This window comes from Scyliorhinus canicula, chromosome 3, assembly GCF_902713615.1.
Source record: "Scyliorhinus canicula chromosome 3, sScyCan1.1, whole genome shotgun sequence".
NCBI lineage: Eukaryota > Metazoa > Chordata > Chondrichthyes > Carcharhiniformes > Scyliorhinidae > Scyliorhinus > Scyliorhinus canicula.
The window spans coordinates 227,101,257-227,122,186 of NC_052148.1; the positions used below are offsets into that span (position 1 = coordinate 227,101,257).

General features: G+C 46.9%; 1 protein-coding gene across 2 annotated transcripts in view; it reads left to right on the top strand.

The window, feature by feature from the left end:
* idua (alpha-L-iduronidase) overlaps positions 1-20,930 on the top strand; it is a 328,554-nt gene that overhangs the window by 168,375 nt on the left and 139,249 nt on the right. For both annotated transcript variants that reach the window (XM_038792331.1, XM_038792332.1), the window contains exon 7: positions 8,505-8,684. In XM_038792331.1, coding sequence (XP_038648259.1) covers positions 8,505-8,684 — 180 coding nt within the window. The remainder of the gene's footprint in view (positions 1-8,504; positions 8,685-20,930) is intronic.

The window sequence follows — 20,930 nt, forward strand, 5'->3', positions numbered from 1 at the left end:
AGACATCTGTACAATAGCTGCCTCATAAAGCTTGCGAGTCAGGTGGAGAGGGTTCTTGGATTTTCCTACCTCACTGCATTTCCCTAGATGCATGGCGTAATTAACATATACATTGCCCTGTGTTCTTCCATTAAGGAAGTAGCCGTGTTTTGGAACAAGGATGTTCCACTGTGCAGCTGATACAGAATCACAGATCATGGATAATGCCGGTTTCTTGATAATAATAAACTTTATTTTCACAAGTAGGCTTACATTAACACTACAATGAAGTTACTGTGAAAAGCCCCGAGTCGCCACATTCCGGCGCTTGTTAGGGTACACTGAGGGAGAATTCATAATGTCCAAATTACCTAACAGCACGTCTTTCGGGTTTTGTGGGAGGAAACCGGAGCACCCGGAGGAAACCCACGCACACACGGGGAGAACGTGCAGACTCCGCACAGGCAGTGACCCAAGCTGGGAACCGAACTTGGGGCACTGGAGCTGTGAAGCAACAGTGCTACCCACTGTGCTACCATGCTGCCCGATAGTGGGCATGAAGTGTAAATGCCCTCCTGTCTGTAGACTTTCTTGCCACCTAGTGGGAGAAGGATGTCCTTCCTCCTGACCAGCTGTCATCAACATCTTCACAACAGTGGCCACAAACTGTTTATGACTCTTACAGTTTCTATGTTGTCTGCATTTTGAGAAATCTTGAGTGACAATTACCTTCAGCCAAATTACACCTCTTTAATTTGCCATTAATTAGCATCAGGGACAGCTGATATAATTCTGTGTGCCTTGCACTAATTGAGATGCTGACCAATTTGAAGATTTGATAGAGATATTCAAAATCATGAGGGATCTGGACGGAGTAGATAGAGAGAACCTGTTCCCATTGGTGGAAGGATTGGGAACGTAGAGGGCACAGATTTAAGGTAATTGGCGATAGAAGCAATGACGGCACGAGGAAAACATTCTCATGCAGCGAGTGGTTAAGATATGGCACGCATTACCTAAGTGTGTGGTGGAGGCAGGTTCAACTGAGGCAGGGAAAAGGAATTGTATTATTATCTGAAAAGTAAGACCGTGCAGGACTAAGGGGAGAAGGTATGATGCATGGCTGTCTGTGACTAGATCCTTCAGAGAGCCAACACAGACATGATGGTTTGAATGGCCCTTTTCTGTGCTGTAAATCATTCTTTTTTAAAATAAATTTAGAGTACCCAATTCATTTTTTCCAATTAAGGGGCAATTTAGAGTGGCCAATTCATCTGCCCTGCACATCTTTGGGTTGTGGGGGTGAAACCCACGCAAACATGGGGAGAATGTGCAAACTCCACACGGACAGTGACCCAGAGCTGGGATCGAACCTGGGACCTCAGCACCATGAGGCAACAGGGCTAACCCACTGTGCCACCGTGCTGCCCGCTGTAAACCATTCTAACCTTTCTATGATTTTGCTTCCCAGTTGTGTCCATATGATTGGGCTTGCACTGCTTCTGCAGCATCAATTTTAGTCCTGAAAATATATTTCCTGAACTGTTTGTTGATAATGTGAGGTGTGTGGTTGTTTGCCTACGGTTTACGGTGTTCGCCTTTATTCACAATTCCTCTGATAATGAAACATCTCACATCAGCCTTCAGCTACACCTGGATAACATCCAATTTAAGATTAACAAACGGCAGGTGTAATTCTCACCGCATAGAGCAGCCCAAAAAAACTAACTTTCCCTTCAATTGCATCAGCAATTCTGAACACCACACCATCAATATCCTAAGATACCGCCATAATTTATGTTTGGCTATGAGAACAAGGCATTTTTTTTTCGATTTAGAAGTAAGTTGGTTGGCTATCAGCATTGTGTATCTGAATATTATGAATGATTTATGATCCCTGTTTTGAGTTAATGGTTTATCCATCGATCAAATGTATTCATTGCAATGAATGTTAGACATACCTTTCGTAATGGATTTTGGTGAGAAAATGCTTGTTTCCTTACTGGGCTAGTTCTGGACTGAGCTTGAATTAATGGACCAAAACGATTACTTTGCAATTTAACATTTAACTTAAATTGCCAATAAACCTAACTAGAATAATTTTTAGTTTAACCAGTTGTTAATATTTAAAGATCCTGTTTTCTCATATTAAACAAGCACCCTGTAACCAAATAGATTTAATCTGATCCATCTAAGGGTACGTTATTTGTAAGCAAAATTTAAATTATCCAACTTTCGCATTAAGCTAATTTGATCTAATATTTCAGAAAAAATATAATTAATACGGCTAACCATCAGAGCAAAGCAAGCACAACAAACAGCACAGATCTTTTAAAATTAATGGCTGACTCGCCAAAGAACGTCACACCTGATTGCTCTCTCATACCTCCTCTAATATAATTCCAAAGTCCTCACTCTGCAAGACTTCTGCTAATGTCTTCTGTAAGACAGAATTCTACATTAGCCAAGCCATCATCCGACTCACAAAAGTTATAAGTAGCCACAGAAATCACCATATTGTTGTTACGAATGTTGGACTTTATAAGGCGGTTATGTTTAAACATATGTACTTTAACTTAAGTTGAAACAGAATGTTGCGCATAGGGGTTAAGTATCCTAATAAACTACTGCCCAAAGACAGGTTGTTATGGGCAACGTGGGAAGGCGGTTAATGGTCTCGCTTGGGAGACCTCGTCGTGGATCTGTCTAGTACTATTGTGCTTTAGGTAAGGCAATCTACCACCCTAACCTGGTCTAACCTACATGAGACTCCAGACCCACAGTAATGTGGTTTACTCTCAAATGCCCTCTGAAATAGCCTAGTAAGCCACTCTGTTGTATTCAACTGCTGTGAAAGCACAAAAAGGGAATGAAACCGGACGGACCACTTGGCATCGAACCAGGCACCAGAAACGAGAATAGCAAACCCAGCCCTGTCGCCCTTGCAAAGTCTTCCTTACTAACATCTGGGAGCTTATGCCAAAGTTGAGAGAGCTGTCTCACAGACTAGTTAAGCAACAGCCCGACATAGTCATACTCACAGAATCATACCTAACAGACAATGACCCAGACAACACTATCACCATTCCTGGGTATGTCCTGTCTCACCGGAATGATGGACACAGCAGAGGTGGTGACAGAGTGGTATACAGTTTGGAGGGAGTTGCCCTGAGAGTACTCAATATCATCTCTGAACCCCATGAAGCCTCATAGCTTCAGGTTAAACATGGGCAAGGACATTTCTTGCTGATTACCGCATACCGCCCGCCATCAGCTGATGAATCAGTACTCCGCCATGGTTTTTTTTAAATAGAAAAATGTCTTTATTTATTAAGAAAACTTCAATTGGAGAAATTTTTAGTATAAAAGTGCACACAACATAGACATTTAATACAGGTTACTGAAAATTTCAGTTTGGTGAAAAAGTTGTTGAAACATTGCTGGATAGCATTTTCCAGGCCAATATTTCGTACTATTAAATACCAAAACGATTGCCTTAGCTCATTTGGCATGACATTTGCGGCTAATTTATTTGCAGCCAATGATAGACACAGACATGTTTTTGAAAAATGCAACATTTCCTAAATGTGGGCATGCAGCATTTCTTAGTCAGATTTACCACAGTTAGATTCAGAACAAACTTTTTATCCTCATTACACAGCACCCAGTGCTGAGCATGCCATCAGGAACACTGAAAATGAGGTGTAAATCTGATGAAGCTATAACACAGGACTACTTGTGTGCCAAACAGCAAAAGCAACAAGTAATAGACAGATCTAAGCGATTCCACAACAAACGTATCAGATCTAAGCTCAGCAGTCCTGTAACAGCCAGTCATGAATAGTGGTAGACAATGAAACAACTCATTGGAGGAGGAGTAGGCTCCACAAATATCCCCATCCACAATGCAGGAGTTCCTCAGGATAGTGTCCTAGGCCCTACCATCTTCAGCTGCTTCATCAGGGGCTTTTCACAGTAGCTTCATTGAAGCCTACTCGTGACAATAAGCGATTTTCATTTCATTTCATTTCATTTCATTTCATTTTCATTTTTCATTTCAATGACCTCCCTTCCATCATAAAGTCAGAAGTTGGGATGTTTGCGGATGACTGCACAATGTTCAGCACCATTCGCGACTCCTCAGATAATGTAGCACCCATGTCTAAATGCAGCAAGACCTGGACAAGTCCAAGTCCAGGCTTGGACTGACAAGTGGCAAGTTACATTTGCGCCACACAAGTGCCAGGCAATGACCATCTCCGACAAGAGATGATCTAACCATCGCATCTTGACATTCAATGGCATTATCATTGCTAAATCCCCCACAATCAACATCCTGAGGGGTTACCATTGATCAGAAACTGAACTGGACTAGCCACATTAATACGGTGGCTCCCAGGGTTAGGGTTAGGGATCCTACGGCGAGTAACTGAAATACTCTCCACTTGCCTGGATGAGTGCAGGTTCAACAGCACTCAAGAAGCTCAACACGATCCAGGACAAAGCAGTCCGCTTGACTGCTCCCCCTTCCACAAACATTCAATACCTCCACTACAGAGGAACAATGGCAGCCGTGTGTACCATCTACACGATGCACTGCAGTAACTCACCAAGGTTCCTTAGACAACACCTTCCAAGCCCATCATTACTAAGATCTAGAAGGACAAGAGCAACAGATAACCTGGGCACCCTACCACTTGGAGGTTCCTCTCCAAGTCACTACCACCCTGACATATATATATATATATCACCGTTCCTTCACTGTCGCTGGGGTAACATCCTGGAACTCCCCCCCGAACAGCACAGTGGGTGTACCTGCACCTCAAGGACTGCAGGGGTTCAAGAAGGCAACTCACCATCAACTTCTGAAGGGCAATTAGGGATGGGCAATAAATGCTGGCCTAACCAGTGACACTCTTATCCCGTAAATCAATTTTAAAAAAGCCAGCTTGCAAAAATGGTGGCAAGGATACTGGCCCCAAGATTTGGGATGCATACCTGAGGAGGCTCCCAGATGCAGTGGAGGCCAGGAGGGCTATCTTGTTCCTGCGAGGGTCCCAGAGGGTCACTATAGAGCAGCCAGTGCTGCTTGGGATGAGGTGGCGGCGGCTGTGAGAGCCGGACGTGTGACCAGGAGGACTGGCCTCCAGTGCAGGAAAAAGATCAACGACCTACACTGGGCAGCTGGAGTGGATTGACACCAATCTCTCTCTCTCTTCCCCCCCCCCGACTCTTTTATGGCCCCATGTGAGCATCCATCCCTGAACTCTCCATGTGACCCCCAACCATAACTCCACACCCTCTAACCCTTCAATTCCACATGTCCATTCTCCCACAGGTCTTCCAGTCTAGAGCGCTGGCCCATCCCGGGTGGCACCATCGCCAGCTTCCTATGCGGTCACCTGGGGGAAGAGTTCTGAGGATGCCACGGTAATAGTCACGTCACAGCTGTCATCTGCACCCTTCACCAGCGCAGGTACACTCACCTCGGTGGGAAATGTTAGTGATCAGGCTTCTGGAACACAATCTGGTGAGCATCACACTGCTGCTGATGTACATCAGGTGGAGGCAGGAACCGCCAGGCGACACAGCAATCGGAAGTCTGCTGGATAACAGGATCTAGCTGGGTCTCAGACTGATGCTGAGCCAGTGGAAGAGGTCATCCCAGAGCTGATGTAGACATTAGGGTGCATCCGGGACAATTAGAGGGAGATGTCACTCCAGCAGATCCATAGCCGCTTGGAGGAGCCCCAGAGGCTACAGGCGCAGGAGACTTCGCTGGCAATGTGTGGCACCGAGGCCAACCCTGCTTGGGTGGCGACCACAGTGGAGAGCCTGGTGTACAATGTCAGCACCATTAGTGAGGGTGTCCAAAGCGTTGTGCAGTCGGTGACAGCCATGGCTAAGGGTCCTGGCAAGCCCAGCACTCTTGGGCTATTTGCCTGTGAGCAAAGATGGCTACTTACCTCCTCGAATCCCCACAGAAGGTCTTCCGCCAGGTTCCCGTACTTCAAAATGAGTACTAATCGGAGCCACGTGACCACTTGCTGGGGAGGCCGCTGAATGACGGGAGGCTGCTGGATATGGGGTGGCTTTCTTAATTGTATGGAAATAGGGCTTAAATGGTGATAAGTCATTTGTCACCATGCTACAGCGAGATTCCGATTTCGCCTAGAGGAGCGGGCCGGTCACATTGCAAACTGACGCTTGACGCGGTTCTCATTTTCTACCTCCCCACTATTCATCGGCCTCATTTAGCTCGAGTGAGAGAGCAACAAGGCCGGTGAATCGTGCCCTCTGTTTCTGTTCTGTTAAATCACGCCCCTTGCTAAGTCTCTTACCTTCAGGAACAGACTGTTCTGCTAATGTCAGCCGTGGTTCACTTGCAGTTAGGCAGCACGATGGCGCAGTGGTTAGCACTTCTGCCTCACGCGCTGAGGTCCCAGGATCAATCCCGGCCCCGGGTCACTGTCCGTGTGGCATTTGCACATTCTCCCCGTGTCTGCATGGGTATCACCCCCACAACCCAAAAATGTGCAGGGTAGGTGAATTGGCCATGCTAATATTGCCCCTTAATTGGAAAATAAAATTTGATATTTTAAATTTATTTTTAAAAATAGTTCACTTGCAGTTTTTATATTGACTGTTGCAGAACTTTGTTTAATGAACATGATCCAAATGTATTTTCCGTGCACCCACTACATTATGGCTTTAGCAAAACTTTATTCAAATCAATTGACTTGTAAACAAGCTTAACTATTTATTAATGAGGTTTTTTACAGTGGGGGGTGGGCCTGCCTACTCAACTACCACATTATGGTAGATTGGCATGATGATGTCGGGTTTGCGTCATAATGCCAGATTTTATGGATCCGCGGGACTGCCACAGTCCCGATTTGCACATACAAAATCCAGTCACTTGCATCCTGGAATATTTAATACCCAACCTGCTCTTCTTTGAGCTAGATCCCCATTATTGCCATTTATCATATTGCTCTGCAATCTAAATTGTTGTCAGAAAAAGAGCTAAAACCTTCCTGTTTTTACATTTTTGTAATAAGCACCCTGGTTCAGTATTAACACCGAAAACAGTTTCCCCTGCTTCCTTGCTTCTTACTCTCTTTCTCTCTGTCTGCCAAATTATTATCCCATTTCTGTCAAAGTGCAAAAATATAGCACTTGATATTTCAATACGTTTGTGTTTGAGTTTCCTCCCTCTAGTAACCTGATCACATGGGCCATTTTGAGCAGAGATGGTTAGCATAACCTTACCATTACCCTTTCCAGAGCATTCTGTTTTACCTTAAGTTAAAGGATACAATTTAAAACATAACCATGTTGTAAAATCCATTCCGAACAGAATACATACAGAACCAAAGTACATATTTTTAGAATGCTGATCATGATTGCAGGGCAGCATGGTAGCACAGTGGTTAGCACTGTGGCTTCACAGCTCCAGGGTCCCAGGTTCGATTCCCGGCTTGGGTCACTGTCTTTGCGGAGTCTGCATGTTCCCTCCTTGTCTGCGTGGGTTTCCTCTGGATGCTCCGGTTTCCTCCCACAAGTGCTGAAACTTGCTGTGAGGTAATTTGGTCATTCTGAATTCTCCCTCTGTGTACCCGAACAGGCTGCGGAATGTGGCGAGTAGGGGCTTTTCACAGTAACTTCACTGCATTGTAAGCCTTTTTGTGACAATAAAGATAACTAAATTAATGGTAAGATGTGATGAATGACAAAAAGGTGAAGTGGTATTTTCCTGGGTCTGAAGCTGGATTTGAGCTGCCCGAGTACAAGAAAATCAGAAAATTGGCAGGTCAGCATGTACCAGTAAATAATTCTTCCAATGACATACAAGGTGAGCAGTCAATGACATAGTACTGTAGGTGTTCCATTTGCACATATTTCCAATAATTAATTCAGGATAATATAAAACTATAATGCAATACAAAGAGACTTTATACTGATGGTATGTCATTTGGGGGAAATAAAGTTTGGACCGAATACAGTTTGTAGAGCTTGGAATGCACATCATTTTGAAGTTCCGATTACATGTTCTGACTTCAAGTAATTGTTTTCTCATCTGCTAACATAAACCCTTTACTGCAATTTAAAACATGTCAAACTTGTTTTAATTCTGCTGAAAGCAGCCTGAATTCTTGGACTTGGAGATTAATGACAAAATTAGGGGGGGAAGATATGCTCGTTCAGTAATGACACAAATAGCGTCTTATGATTTTTAACTGTTTTATAAGGAAGGTTTAATCAAGGTACATTTATTAACTGCCTTGCTATATATGCATGACCATGTACAGGATATGCTATATCACGTTCATATAACAGTGCAAATGAAAGTCCATCGAAACTTTTAGTCACAAGAAAAGAACATACTAAGTATTTGAGAGCAATCTTAATATCTGTAATGTAGTATCTGACCTTGACAAAGACAAAAATGTTTCCAGCAGATTTTACATTATTGCAAAGTTTTTTCAGAATCATATTTTAAATTGTTTTGTTATTTTTGACAGGGTGCAGGCAGTTCTTTCCACATTCTGGAGCAAGAATTGGATACAGTTCAACAGATACAAAAACGTTTTCCTAAATTCCAGTCAATTCCCATTTACAATGATGAGGCTGATCCACTGGTAGGTTGGTCAATTCCCAAGATTTGGAGAGCAGAAGTAACCTACGCCGCTATGGTTGTTAAGGTAAATAGAAAAGTCCATTTTACAGTTTGCTTTCCAAGGTATACTTCACATAAATAATTTTTTTAAAAAAATAATTTACGCTATGCGGGCGTTGGTTGCTAAGCCAGTAATTATTGTCCATCTCTAGTTGCCCTTCAGAAGATGGTGGCGAGTTCCCTTCTTGAACCGCTGTAGTTCTTGAAGTGGAGGTACACCCACTGTGCTGTTGGGGAGGGAATTCCAGGATGTTGCCCCAGTGACAGTGAAGGAACAGCGATACATTTCCAAGTCGAGGTTGTGAGTGACTTGGAGGGGAATCTCCAAGTGGTGGGGTTTCTAGGTATCTGCTGTTTTTGTCCTTCTAATTGGTAGTGGTCGTGGATTTGGAAGCTACTGTCCAAGGCACCGTTGCAAATTACTACAGTGCATCTTACTGTAGATGGTACACATGGCTGCCACTGTTCTTCGGTGGTGGAGGGTTTGAATGTTTATGGAAGGGGCAGCAATCAAGTGGGCAGCTTTGTCCTGGATGGTGTCGAGCCTCTTGAGTGTTCTTGGAGTTCACACATCCAGGCAAGTGGAGAGTATTCCATTACACTCCTGACTTATGCCTTGCAGATGGTGGACAGGCTTTGGGAGGGCAGGAGATGAATTTCTCGCTGTAGGATTCCTAGTCTTCGATCTGCCCTGGTAGCCAAAGGCTGGTCCAGTTCAATTTCTGATTAATGGTAATCCCCAGGATGTTGATTGTAGGGGATTCAGCGACTGTAATGCCATTGAATGTCAAGGGGTGATGGTTAGATCCTCTCTTGCTGGAAATGGTAATTGCCTGGCACTTGTGTGACATAAATATAACTTGTCAGCCCAAGCCTGGATATTGTCCAGGTCTTGCTGCATTTGCACATGGATTGCTTCATAATCTGAGGAGTCATGAATGGTGGTGAATATTATGCGGTCATCTGCGAACTTCACCACATCTGACTTTATGATGGAAGGGAGGTCATTGATGAAGCAGCTGAAGATGGTTGAGCCTAGGACTTCTGCAGTGATGTCCTGCAGCTGAGATGATTAACCTCCAACCACCACAACCATCTTCCTTTGTGCCAGGTATGACTCCAACCAGCGGAGAGTTTCTCCCCTGATTCCCATTGACTCCAGTTTAGCTAAGGCCCCTTGTTGCCATACTCGGTAAAATGCTGTCTTGATGTCAAGGGCAATCACCCTCATCTCACCTCTGGCATTCAACTCTTTTATCCATGTTTGAACTAAGGCTGTAATCTGGTCAGGAGCCTAGTGCCCTGGCGGAACCTAAACTGAGCATCCCTGAGCAGGTTATTGCTGAGTAAGTACCGCTTGTTTGCACTGTCGATGATGCCTTCCATCACTTTGGTGATGATGAAGGGTGCACTGATAGGACGATAATTGGCTGGGTTGCATTTGTCCTGTTTCTTGTGCACGGGACAAATCTGGGCAATTTTTCACATTGCAGGGTAGATGCCAATGTTGTTACTGTACTAGAACAGCTTGGCTAGCGTGTGGCAAGTTCTGGAGCACAAGTGTTGTAGCTTCACCAGGTTGACACCACATTTTTCGGTATGCCTGATATTGCTCCTGGCATGCTCTCCTGCACTCTTCATTGAATCAGGGTTAATCCCCTGGCTTGGTGATAATTATTGACTTGGGGATATGCTTGGCCATGAGGTTGCAGATTGTGGTTGAATACAATTCTGCTGCTGCTGATTGCCCATAGCGCCGCATGGATGCCCAGTCTTGTGTTGCTAGATCTGTTTGAAGTTTATCCCATTTAGCACGGTGATAGTGCCACACAAGGTGGAGGGTACCCTCATTGTGAAGACGGGACTTGGTCTCTGCAGGGATTGTGAGGTGGTCACTTATATCAATAATGTTATAGACAGATGCATCTGCAGCAGGCAGCTTGGTTAGGATGAGGTAAAGTCTGGTCTTCCCTCTCATTGGTTCCTTCACCCCCTTCTGCAATCTCAGTCTAGCAGCTATGATCCTTTAGGACCTGGCCAGCTCGGTCTGTGGTGGTACTGCCAAGCAACTTACATAGAACGATACAGCGCAGTACAGGCCCTTCGGCCCTCGATGTTGCACCGACATGGAAAAAATCTAAAGGCCATCTAACCTACACTATGCCCTTATCATCCATATGCTTATCCAATAAATTTTTAAATGCCCTCAATGTTGGCGTGTTCACTACTGTTGCAGGTAGGGCATTCCACGGCCTCACCACTCTTTGCGTAAAAAACCCACCTCTGACCTCTGTCCTATATCTATTACCCCTCAATTTAAGGCTATGTCCCCTCGTGCTAGCCACCTCCATCCGCGGGAGAAGGCTCTCGCTGTCCACCCTATCTAACCCTCTGATCATTTTGTATGCCTCTATTAAGTCACCTCTTAACCTTCTTCTCTCTAACGAAAACAACCTCAAGTCCATCAGCCTTTCCTCATAAGATTTTCCCTCCATACCAGGCAACATCCTGGTAAATCTCCTCTGCACCCGTTCCAAAGCTTCCACGTCCTTCCTATAATGAGGCGACCAGAACTGTACGCAATACTCCAAATGCGGCCGTACTAGAGTTTTGTACAACCGCAACATGACCTCATGGCTCCGGAACTCAATCCCTCTACCAATAAAGGCCAACACACCATAGGCCTTCTTCACAACCCTATCAACCTGGGTGGCAACTTTCAGGGATCTATGTACATGGACACCGAGATCCCTCTGCTCATCCACACTACCAAGAATTTTACCATTAGCCAAATATTCCGCATTTCAGTTATTCTTTCCAAAGTGAATCACCTCACACTTCTCCACATTAAACTCCATTTGCCACCTCTCAGCCCAGCTCTGCAGCTTATCTATGTCCCTCTGTAACCTGCAACATCCTTCCGCACTGTCTACAACTCCACCGACTTTAGTGTCGTCTGCAAATTTACTCACCCATCCTTCTGCGCCCTTGCGATGGACTCTTGGTGATGGACATTGAAGTCCCTGCCCAGAGCATATTCTGCGCCCTTGCCACTCTCAGTGCTTCCTTCAAGTGGTGTTCAACATGGAGGATTACTGATTCATCAGCTGATGGTAGCCGATATGTGGTAATCAGCAGGAGGTTTACTGGCTTCGATGATAATAGCCATTCTACTTCAATAATCAGCTGAGGAGGCATTTTAAATTGGACCAGATGTCAGTGTTGGCCCCACTGTATGGGAACCACAGGTTTAAGTGGGGAGGGATGGATGGGATGTATTGGTGGTGGAGGGAGGAGATTTGAAGCGGGTTCGGGATATGCTCTCAGAGGGAAATTCGCTGCATTGGATGAGCTGTGGGAGAGGTTTCAGTTACTGAGGGGCGGTGAGCTTAGGTACTGGCAGGTGTGAGACTTTGCACGTAATGAACTACTGATGTTCCCCCAACTACTGGAGTATATGCTGCTGGAGAAAATGCAGCTCCCAGATGGGGTGGGGGAGGGCAGGATCAGGAACATATACGGGTGGGTGGGAGAGCAGGGTAAGGTGCTGGTGGAAAGGATTAAGCGGTAAGTGGGAGGTGGAGTTGGGGAGGGAGACAGGATGGGGGCTCTGGTGTGAGGCGATGCAGCGAGTGAGCTCAACTTCTTCCTGTGCTAGAATGAGCTTGATTCAGTTTAAAGTGATGCATAGGGTACACATGACATGGGCTCAGATGAGTGGGTTCTTCCCAGGGGTAATGGATGGATGTGAGAAGTGTGGGCAGGGCCCGGGGAATAGTGCTCACATGTTTTGGGCTTGTGCGAGTTGAAGAGCTTCTGGTAGGCGGTATATGGGACATTAGCGAGGATAGTGGGGGCCAAGGTGAAGCCGGACCTCATGGTGGCAATCTTTGTGGTTTCTGAGGTGCCGGAGCTGATGGAGGGGAAGGGGGCTGGTGTTGCGGCCTTCACCTCACTGATTGCCCAGTGACGGATTCTTTTGAATTGGAGGTCAGATACGCCACCGGAGGTTTCTGCTTGGCTGGGAGACCTGTACTAGTTTCTCTGGTTGGAAAACATTCAGTTTGCCTTAGGGGGGTCAGAAGAGGGCTTTGAGGTACAGTGGATGCTGTTCATGACAATATTTGAGGAGCTGTTGATCGTAGTAGGGGGGAAGCGATTAAAAGGGGGAAAATGTACAAACTGTTAACTCTCGAAAATCTCAGTCCAATGTGTCATTGGACTCGAAACTTTAGCTCTTTTCTCTCTCGACAGATGCTGCCAAACCTACTGAGATTTTCCAGCATTTTCTTTTTCGTTTCAGATTCCAGCATCTGCAGTAATTGTTGTTTACGTTTGGAATAAAATATTTTTAAAAAAATTAATTCTGTCCCTCATGCAATATACTGATGTAACGATGGGATAATATTTGGACCTCCACTGGATGTCTTATCTATTCCGTATTACATGTTAACAATTGAGTTCCTCTTTGACTGAAGTGTGTTCTTGAAAAGAATGTGCTATTTATTCAAACCCAGTTCCAACCAAAGTTGTGAATGTTATTAACAGAAAGTCAGATAGATAATTGCATACAGTGGGCTGGATTCTCCATTTCCGAGACTAATTGCTGATGCCGGCGCAGGATTCGTGGAGTTCCACGACAGCAAAATCGGCAGCGCACCTGGATCGATTCAGCTACTGTTAAGGGGCTAGCTCCGGCTCCATGTGGAACACAATCAATTCCAATGAGAAATGGTGCGGAATTCGGCAGTTTTGCGATTGACACTCAGGAGGCTGAGAAGCTGCAACCGCATATACGCACTTCACTCCACACACACACCATCCCAGCCAAAACGATGGCAGCAAGGAGAGCAGCTCCACGCTTCACGCGGTGAAGGAGAGGCAAATGACCTTGCACTCCAGCCCGGGAAGGAGGCTACTGTCCGGACCGGCCAACGTTGCAGGAAGAAACTACGCACCCTCCTCAGGGCGACCAGGGTGAGTAGGCAATACTGTGCCCCTGGCACTAACCTGAGTCCCGCATAACCCAACGACTCCATCCGACCCCCCCAAACCCGGAGGGCGGACGAAACCCTCATCCTGCTCCACATGCCAGTACCGATACTAGCTGCCATAATAATAATAATAATAATCTTTTTATTGTCACAAGTAGACTTGCATTACCACAGCAATGAAGTTACTGTGAAAAGGCCCTAGTCGCCACATTCCGAAACCTGTTCGGGTACACAGAGGGAGAATTCAGAATTCTCAGCTGGTACAGGAATTGAACCCACGCTGCTGGCCTTGTTCTGCATTACAAACCAGCTGTCTCGCCCATTGAGCTAAACTATTGCTGGCCATTGAGGTCACCAGTTACCCATCCCCTGGGCTGCATGCATCGCACTGTCTAACACTGTTGTTTTCTTTTCCCACCACTGGAAAAGGCTGCGCATAACTACCGGGAGCGGGAGAAGCCTGGAGGGGGACCGGAATATCTGCAGCCCCTGACCATGGCACAACAGAGGGTCTTAGATGTGGCCAGCAGGTTCATGCCCAGCGAGAGTGTGAACGTAATTACCATTCACTTAAATATATTTTCATATTAAAAATCGGCTTAATGCTGAATCTTCTGGGAACGTGCCATGTTCCCACCCACCGGCATTATGTGACACCAGCAGGAATCACTACTGGTCTCCACAAACAGAAACTAGACAGATATGGTGGCCATGCCAGGGGGCTCAGACGAAATTGTACACCCCTGGTGGTCGGGAAAATGGCAGAGCAGCGTCATATTTGCACTTCCAGATATAGGTCCTGAAGGGGTGCGCATTTAGGGCAACCCATTGGGTGGACCCTGATGCCGGCGATCAATGTTCGATGGAGGGGTTTTCATGCCGCTGATTTACGTTCGGGGGTGGGGGGGTGGTGTTTAACCATGTCTTCATTGAGGAAGGGGGAGTCCCAATGTTCGTGGCGGGGAGGTGGAGGGTCTTTAATTTCACTTTGAATTTGGGGCGCCCTTTCTCTGTGAAGCCGCGCTTGCCGGCGCATTTAGGCCCCACTCCTCACAATGATCGTACTAAACACGTCCCCTTAAAAAAAAATGGCAAAGTGCGAGGAGATCTTGTTGGGAAACTTGGGCAGAAACACACTAATTTTCTGACTGAATCTGACACTTTGCCATTTTTTTGGGGAATATTTCACCCAATACATTTGTTCAATGTCTCTGCCATTTTCTTATTTCTCTTGTCTCAGCTTCTAAGGGACAATGTTTACTTTAACTTTTCTTTTTAATGTACCTGTAAAAGCTCTTACAATCTGAATTTAGATTCTGGGTTATTTCCAAATTCTATATTTTCCCTTTATGTAACAGGCTCCAGATGGGAATGGGGAAAATTGTGACATATATGCTATGAATAAGTTCTAGCTGAGAATCAACTGAATTATGTGAATCAAAATGATATCCATTCACCAAGCATTCAACTTACTGCAACGGCCATCAGCACATTTTTCACACGATCAGTCAGAAGCTGCATGATGTGTTTAGCATTTGCAATTGGGTCATTGAAAACGTGTCTGGGCAGGAGTAATGAGTTGAGAAATGGATCTGAGATGAGACATGGTGACACTACTTCAGGTTCAGCAGAACACAGAAGAGGAAAGACACGACCATGCTCATGCAGCCACCAGGCGAGGCAGGTGTTTGGGTACCACCTCAGGGAAAGGCATCACTTCATATTTTTGGACAGGGCTGAGGATGCTTTCTCCAAGAAGGGTGGTAAGAATAGTTGTGATCTGCTATGTGCTGGCTAATTTTATGAGGGTAGGTTTGAACCTGGACATACGAGAGCCGAAGTCTTTTAAGCTGGAAGACCCTGAGCTGCGGCTGGTGGAATCAAATGAAGACATTTCCTCATGCAACTGAAGCCCTCCATAGACAGTAGTAAATCTCTCCTGAGGCTTTAATATTCTTCCTAAATGGTGCCCAGAATTGCATGTCAGCTGAGGCCTAGCCATTGATTTCTAAAGTTTTAACATAACTTCCTTGCTTTTTCTTCATGCACCTATTTGTAAAACCAAAGATTTTGTATCTTTTAGCAGCCTTTTTAATTAATAGATTTGTCTATGAATGTCATCAGGTCTCTTTGTTCCTGCACCCCTTCAAATAATATTTAGGTTATTTCAGTGAAAGGGTAAAAAGCGGTGTTACTATGGTGCTATGTTAGTTGAGATAACTGCAAATCTGGATTTAGCACCTGATTTTCAAGCTAAGGGCTATTCATGATTTAAATGTGCCTCTTGGCGCTGAAACCAACAAATACAGAGTTACCACTCAAGTATACAGGTCTAGGAAATTGAGTGGTAACTCTGTATTTGTATATGTTCATTTACTTCTAATCAAGCTTTGAGTGCATTGGCTGAACGTGAAATGATGCCTCAAGGAATAAGCCAGTGAATTCCCAGGTTCTTCCATATGGCACTGGAGGTCCTGGTGGGGGAGATAGAGAATAATAATCTTAATTGGTGTCACAAGTAGGCTTACATTAACACTACAATGATATTACTGTGTAAAGTACCTAGTCGCCACATTCCGGCGCCTGTTCGGGTACACAGAGGGAGAAATCAGAATGTCCAAATTACCGAACAAGCACGTTTTTCGGGACTTGTGGGAGGAAACCGGAGCACTTGGAGGACACCCACATAGACATGGGGAGAACGAGCAGACTCTGCACAGACAGTGACCCAAGCCGGGTCCCTGGCTCCTACGTGCGGATGAAGGAAGGCACAGAGGAATCAGAGAGATCCCATATGGACTAAAATCTGAGAGATCACAGCCAGGAACCCTAACCTTAGGATATGGCTTCACTGCTGCAGGAAATTTAACCACTTGACACAAGTGATCAAGGTGAGATTTTATCTCACAAACACACCGTCATTAATTGTATTATCACCACCAGAATCGCAACCTCAACATAAGTTATCCACCATCTAACTTTAGATTGACATTCACAAACCCAACACTATTGCAACTTCACTGGCAATACTCACATTTTAGACATACCTCACGGTTCTTAACCATGTGATGAAGCATTAGACATGCACAAACATACAAGTTAATAGATCAATTCACAATCACAGCTCTTTCTCTGCGTTATAAATGTAGCACATAACATGAGGAAGAGGAAACACTCCACTTGAGATAATAATACTAATAATCTTTATTAGTGTCACAATTAGGCTTACATTAACACTTCAATGAAGTTACTGTGAAAATTCCCTAGTCCCCATACTCCGGCGCTGTTCGGATACGCTGAGGGAGAATTTAGAATGTCCAATTCGCAAGCATGTCTTTGTTATGAGTGGGAAGGAAATGGACACAACGAGACGGGGGAATATTCCCGAGAGGTATATGGCCAACTTCCTTGCAAGTGCACAATTATTCTTGATCCCTAGTCATCCAAAGCTATCCTTACTTCCAAGCTCAATACGTAGTCTCATCACACACATATTCTTATGGTGGCTACTTCTGTCGAATTCTAACCCTCGCAACTTTATCATTGCAATCTTCAGGAGCAAAGACCACTTTGCTCTGTGAAGGAAGAACAGCAATAACCTCGCCTTCACACTCTGGAAGAAGATAAGTTTGAAGAGGGGGTGAGTAAGAATTAATGCACTGCATCAATGCCTACCTTAATACAGGCATCAGTTCTGAGACTAACGCCATGCACAATTTAGTGACTAGAAGAGGGATTGTCGGTGGGAAGTAGTGGGTAGCAGTGACACTAGATAAAAGGGATACTGCAGTTGCTAGGCCCCATACTAGTTCAGCTGCAGAAAAGTCAGCTGGGGACTTCATAGCGCCAAGCTTTAGAAGAAGACTGATGACAAGGATTTTCCGCCCTCATGGCATATTTGGAGGTTGGAAGGCCATTTAATCAGGCTGGAGAGTGGCGTGTGAGAACCCCTTCACTCTCCCACATTTGCCAAAATGAAGTCCACGGTGGGAAGGCCCTTGGTCGGAATTCCTGCCCTGCAACCAATTGAGGTCCTTAACTAGCCAGTAATTAAAGGCCTCATCCTCCTGCCACAGTGTTATCAGTTGGGTCTGTCGCCATACACATGTACAAGAAATAAAACTCTGCGGATCTCTTGTGGTCTTCGGCAGAGGTTGGGTGCCCTCTTTCAAAGCCACTCAGTTATTGATCGAGTGACTGGCATTCGGAAGGAAGGGGCAGCTGAGAACCACTCCTTTGCTCTTGTGTGACCCCCTTCCCCTCGACCCTCACTCCACGAAACCCTTCCTGCCATGACTTACCCTTTGCCAAGTTGCCTCCTAAATCCTGGTCCTTTGATGGCTGTCGTTCCCACACAGTCACTGCCACCCTGATGGCATTGATGAGCACAGGGAGCGGTGTACAAATATGGGGAGAAGGCAAGAAGGACGCTGGCGCATCAGCTACGTAAATGAGACGCGGCCAGGGAGATTGGTGGAGTGACGGATAGGGGGGGCAATGTGGTGCGAAGGGGGGTGGACATTAATGGGGTCTTCAGGGACTTTTATGGGGAACTGTACCAAGCCCCTGTTGGGGGGGGGGGGGGGTGGAGAATGGGGCGCTTCTTGGATAGGCTGAGATTTCCGAAGGTGGAGAAGGGACAGATGGAGGGGCTGGGGGTGCCGATTGAGCTGGAGGAGCTGGTCAAAGGGATAGGCAGCATGCAGTCGGGGATGGCGCCGAGGCCTGGATGGGTTTCCGGTCGAATTTTACAAAATGTATGCAGACCTGTTGGGCTCCCTGTTGGTTAGGCAAGGGACGGGGGGGGGGGGGGGGGGGGGGGGCTTTGCCTCCGACCATGTCACGGGCGCTGATTTCCTTGATCCTTAAACGGGACAAAGACCCTCTACAGTGTGGATCATATAGGCCTATCTCGTTGTTAAATGTGGATGCCAAGCTGTTGGCGAAGATCTTGGCCACAAGGATAGAGGACTGTGTGCACGGGGTCATTCATGAGGACCAGAGAGGGTTTGTGAAGGGAAGGCAGCTGAACACCAATATACGTAGGCTTCTGAATGTTATAATGATGCCGGCGGTAGAAGGGGAGGCGGAGATAGTGGTAGCATTAGATGCGGAGAAGGCCTTTGATAGGGTTGAGTGGGGGTACTTGTGGGAGATGCTGGAAAGGTTTTGGTTCGGGGAGGGGTTTGTCAGTTGGGTGAGGCTGCTATATGAGGCCCCGATGGCGAGCGTAGCCACGAATAGGAGGAGGTCGGAGTACTTTCTTTTGTACCGGGGGACAAGGCAGGGGTGTCCCATGTCCCCTTTGCGTTGGCAATTGAGCCCCTGGCCATGGCGTTGAGGGAGTCGAGGAATTGGAGGGGGTCTGGTGCGGGGTGGGGAGGAGCACCGAGTGTCATTATACGCAGATGACTTGTTGCTTTATGTGGCGGTCCCAGTGGGGGGAATGCCGGAGGTGATGCAGATCCTTAGGAAATTTGGGGGCTTTTCTGGGTACAAGCTCAACCTGGGTAAGAGTGTGCTGTTCATCGTGCACCCGGGGGATCAAGAGGAGGGGATTGGTAGGCTCCCGCTGAAAAGGGCAGGGAGGAGCTTTCGTACCTGGGAGTCCAGGTGGCTAGGAGCTGGGGGGCCCTTCACAAGCTTAACCTCACTAGGCTGGTGAAGCAAATGGAGGAGGAGTTCAAAAGATGGGACATGTTGTTGCTGGCGGGCAGGGTGCAGTCCGTCAAGATGACAGTGCTCCCAAGGTTTCTGTTCCTGTTCTAGTGCCTCCCCATCCTTATCCCGAAGGCCTTTTTTAGGAGGGTCAATAGGAATATTACGGGATTTGTATGGGCGCATGGGACTCCGAGGGTGAGAAGGGTGTTTTTGGAGCGGGCCAGGGATGGGGGGGGGGGGGGGGGCTGGAGTTGCCCAACCTCTGTGGGTACTACTGGGCTGCCAACGCAGCGATGTTGCGTAAGTGGGTAATGGACGGGGAAGGGGCAGCATGGAAGAGGATGGAGATGGCGTCCTGCATGGACACGAGCCTGGAGGCGCTGGTAACGACGCCGTTGCCACTCCCTCCAACGAGGTATACCACGAGGCCGGTGGTGGCGGCTACCCTCAAAATTTGGGGGCAATGGAGACGGTATAGGGGGGAGGTGGGGGGCTCGATGGAGTCCCCGATACGGGGGAACCACCGGTTTGTTCCAGGGAGCACGATGGCGGGTTTCTGGGCTGGCACAGGGTAGGTATTAGGAGGTTGAGGGACCTGTTTGTGGATGGGAGGTTCGCGAGCCTGGGTGAGTTAGAGGGGAAGTTTGAGCTCCCTCTGGGGAACATGTTTAGGTACATGCAGGTTAGGGTGTTTGCCAGGCAGCAGGTGGAGGGGTTCCCTCTGCTGCCCCCACGTGGGGTACGGGACAGGGTGCTCTCCAGGGTGTGGGTTGGAGGGGGGAGGATTTCGGACGTGTACCACGTCATGCAGGAGGTGGATGAGTCCTCGGTGGAGGAGCTGAAGGGTAAATGGGAGGAGGAGCTGGGTGAGGAGATTGAGGAGGGGACGGGGGCGGATGCCCTGGAAAGAGTGAATTCCTCCTCTTCCTGTGCAAGGCTTAGCCTCATACAGTTAAAGGTGCTGCACAGGGCCCATATGACTGGGACGAGTCATATGAAAAAGTTCTGCAATTTGTTTCTGATTTTCAAATTAATCCAAGACACTTAAAATTTGTAACAGAATATACAATTCTGAATCTGAAAGACCTTGTGACCATGCACAGCCAACATTACACAGAATGGACCATGGTTCAAATTTCACAAATAAATGATGAGTAGGTTTTTCGGGGGCGAAGACAGGTGTGCTAGGTGCTTGGGGAGCCCAGCGAACCATATGTTCTGGGCATGCCCAGCGCTGAGGGAGTTTTGGAAGGGGGTAGCAAGGGCAGTGTCGAGGGTGTCGAGGCTGGGGACTCGCAATTTTTGGGGTTGCAGTGGAGCCGGGAGTGCAGGAGGCGAAAGAGGCCGGGGTTCTGGCCTTTGCGTCTCTAGTAGCCCGGCGGAGGATCTTGCTTCAATGGAAGGATGCGAGGCCCCCAAGCGTGGAGGCCTGGATCAATGATATGGCGGGGTTCATGAAGTTGGAGAAGGTGAAATTTGCCCTGAGGGGATCAGTAGAAGGGTTCTTTAGGCGGTGGCAGCCTTTCCTGGACTTCCTGGCAGAACGGTAGGATAATAGGCCGGCAGCAGCAGCAACCGGGGAGGGGGGAGGGGGAGGTTGAGGGGGGGGGGAGAAG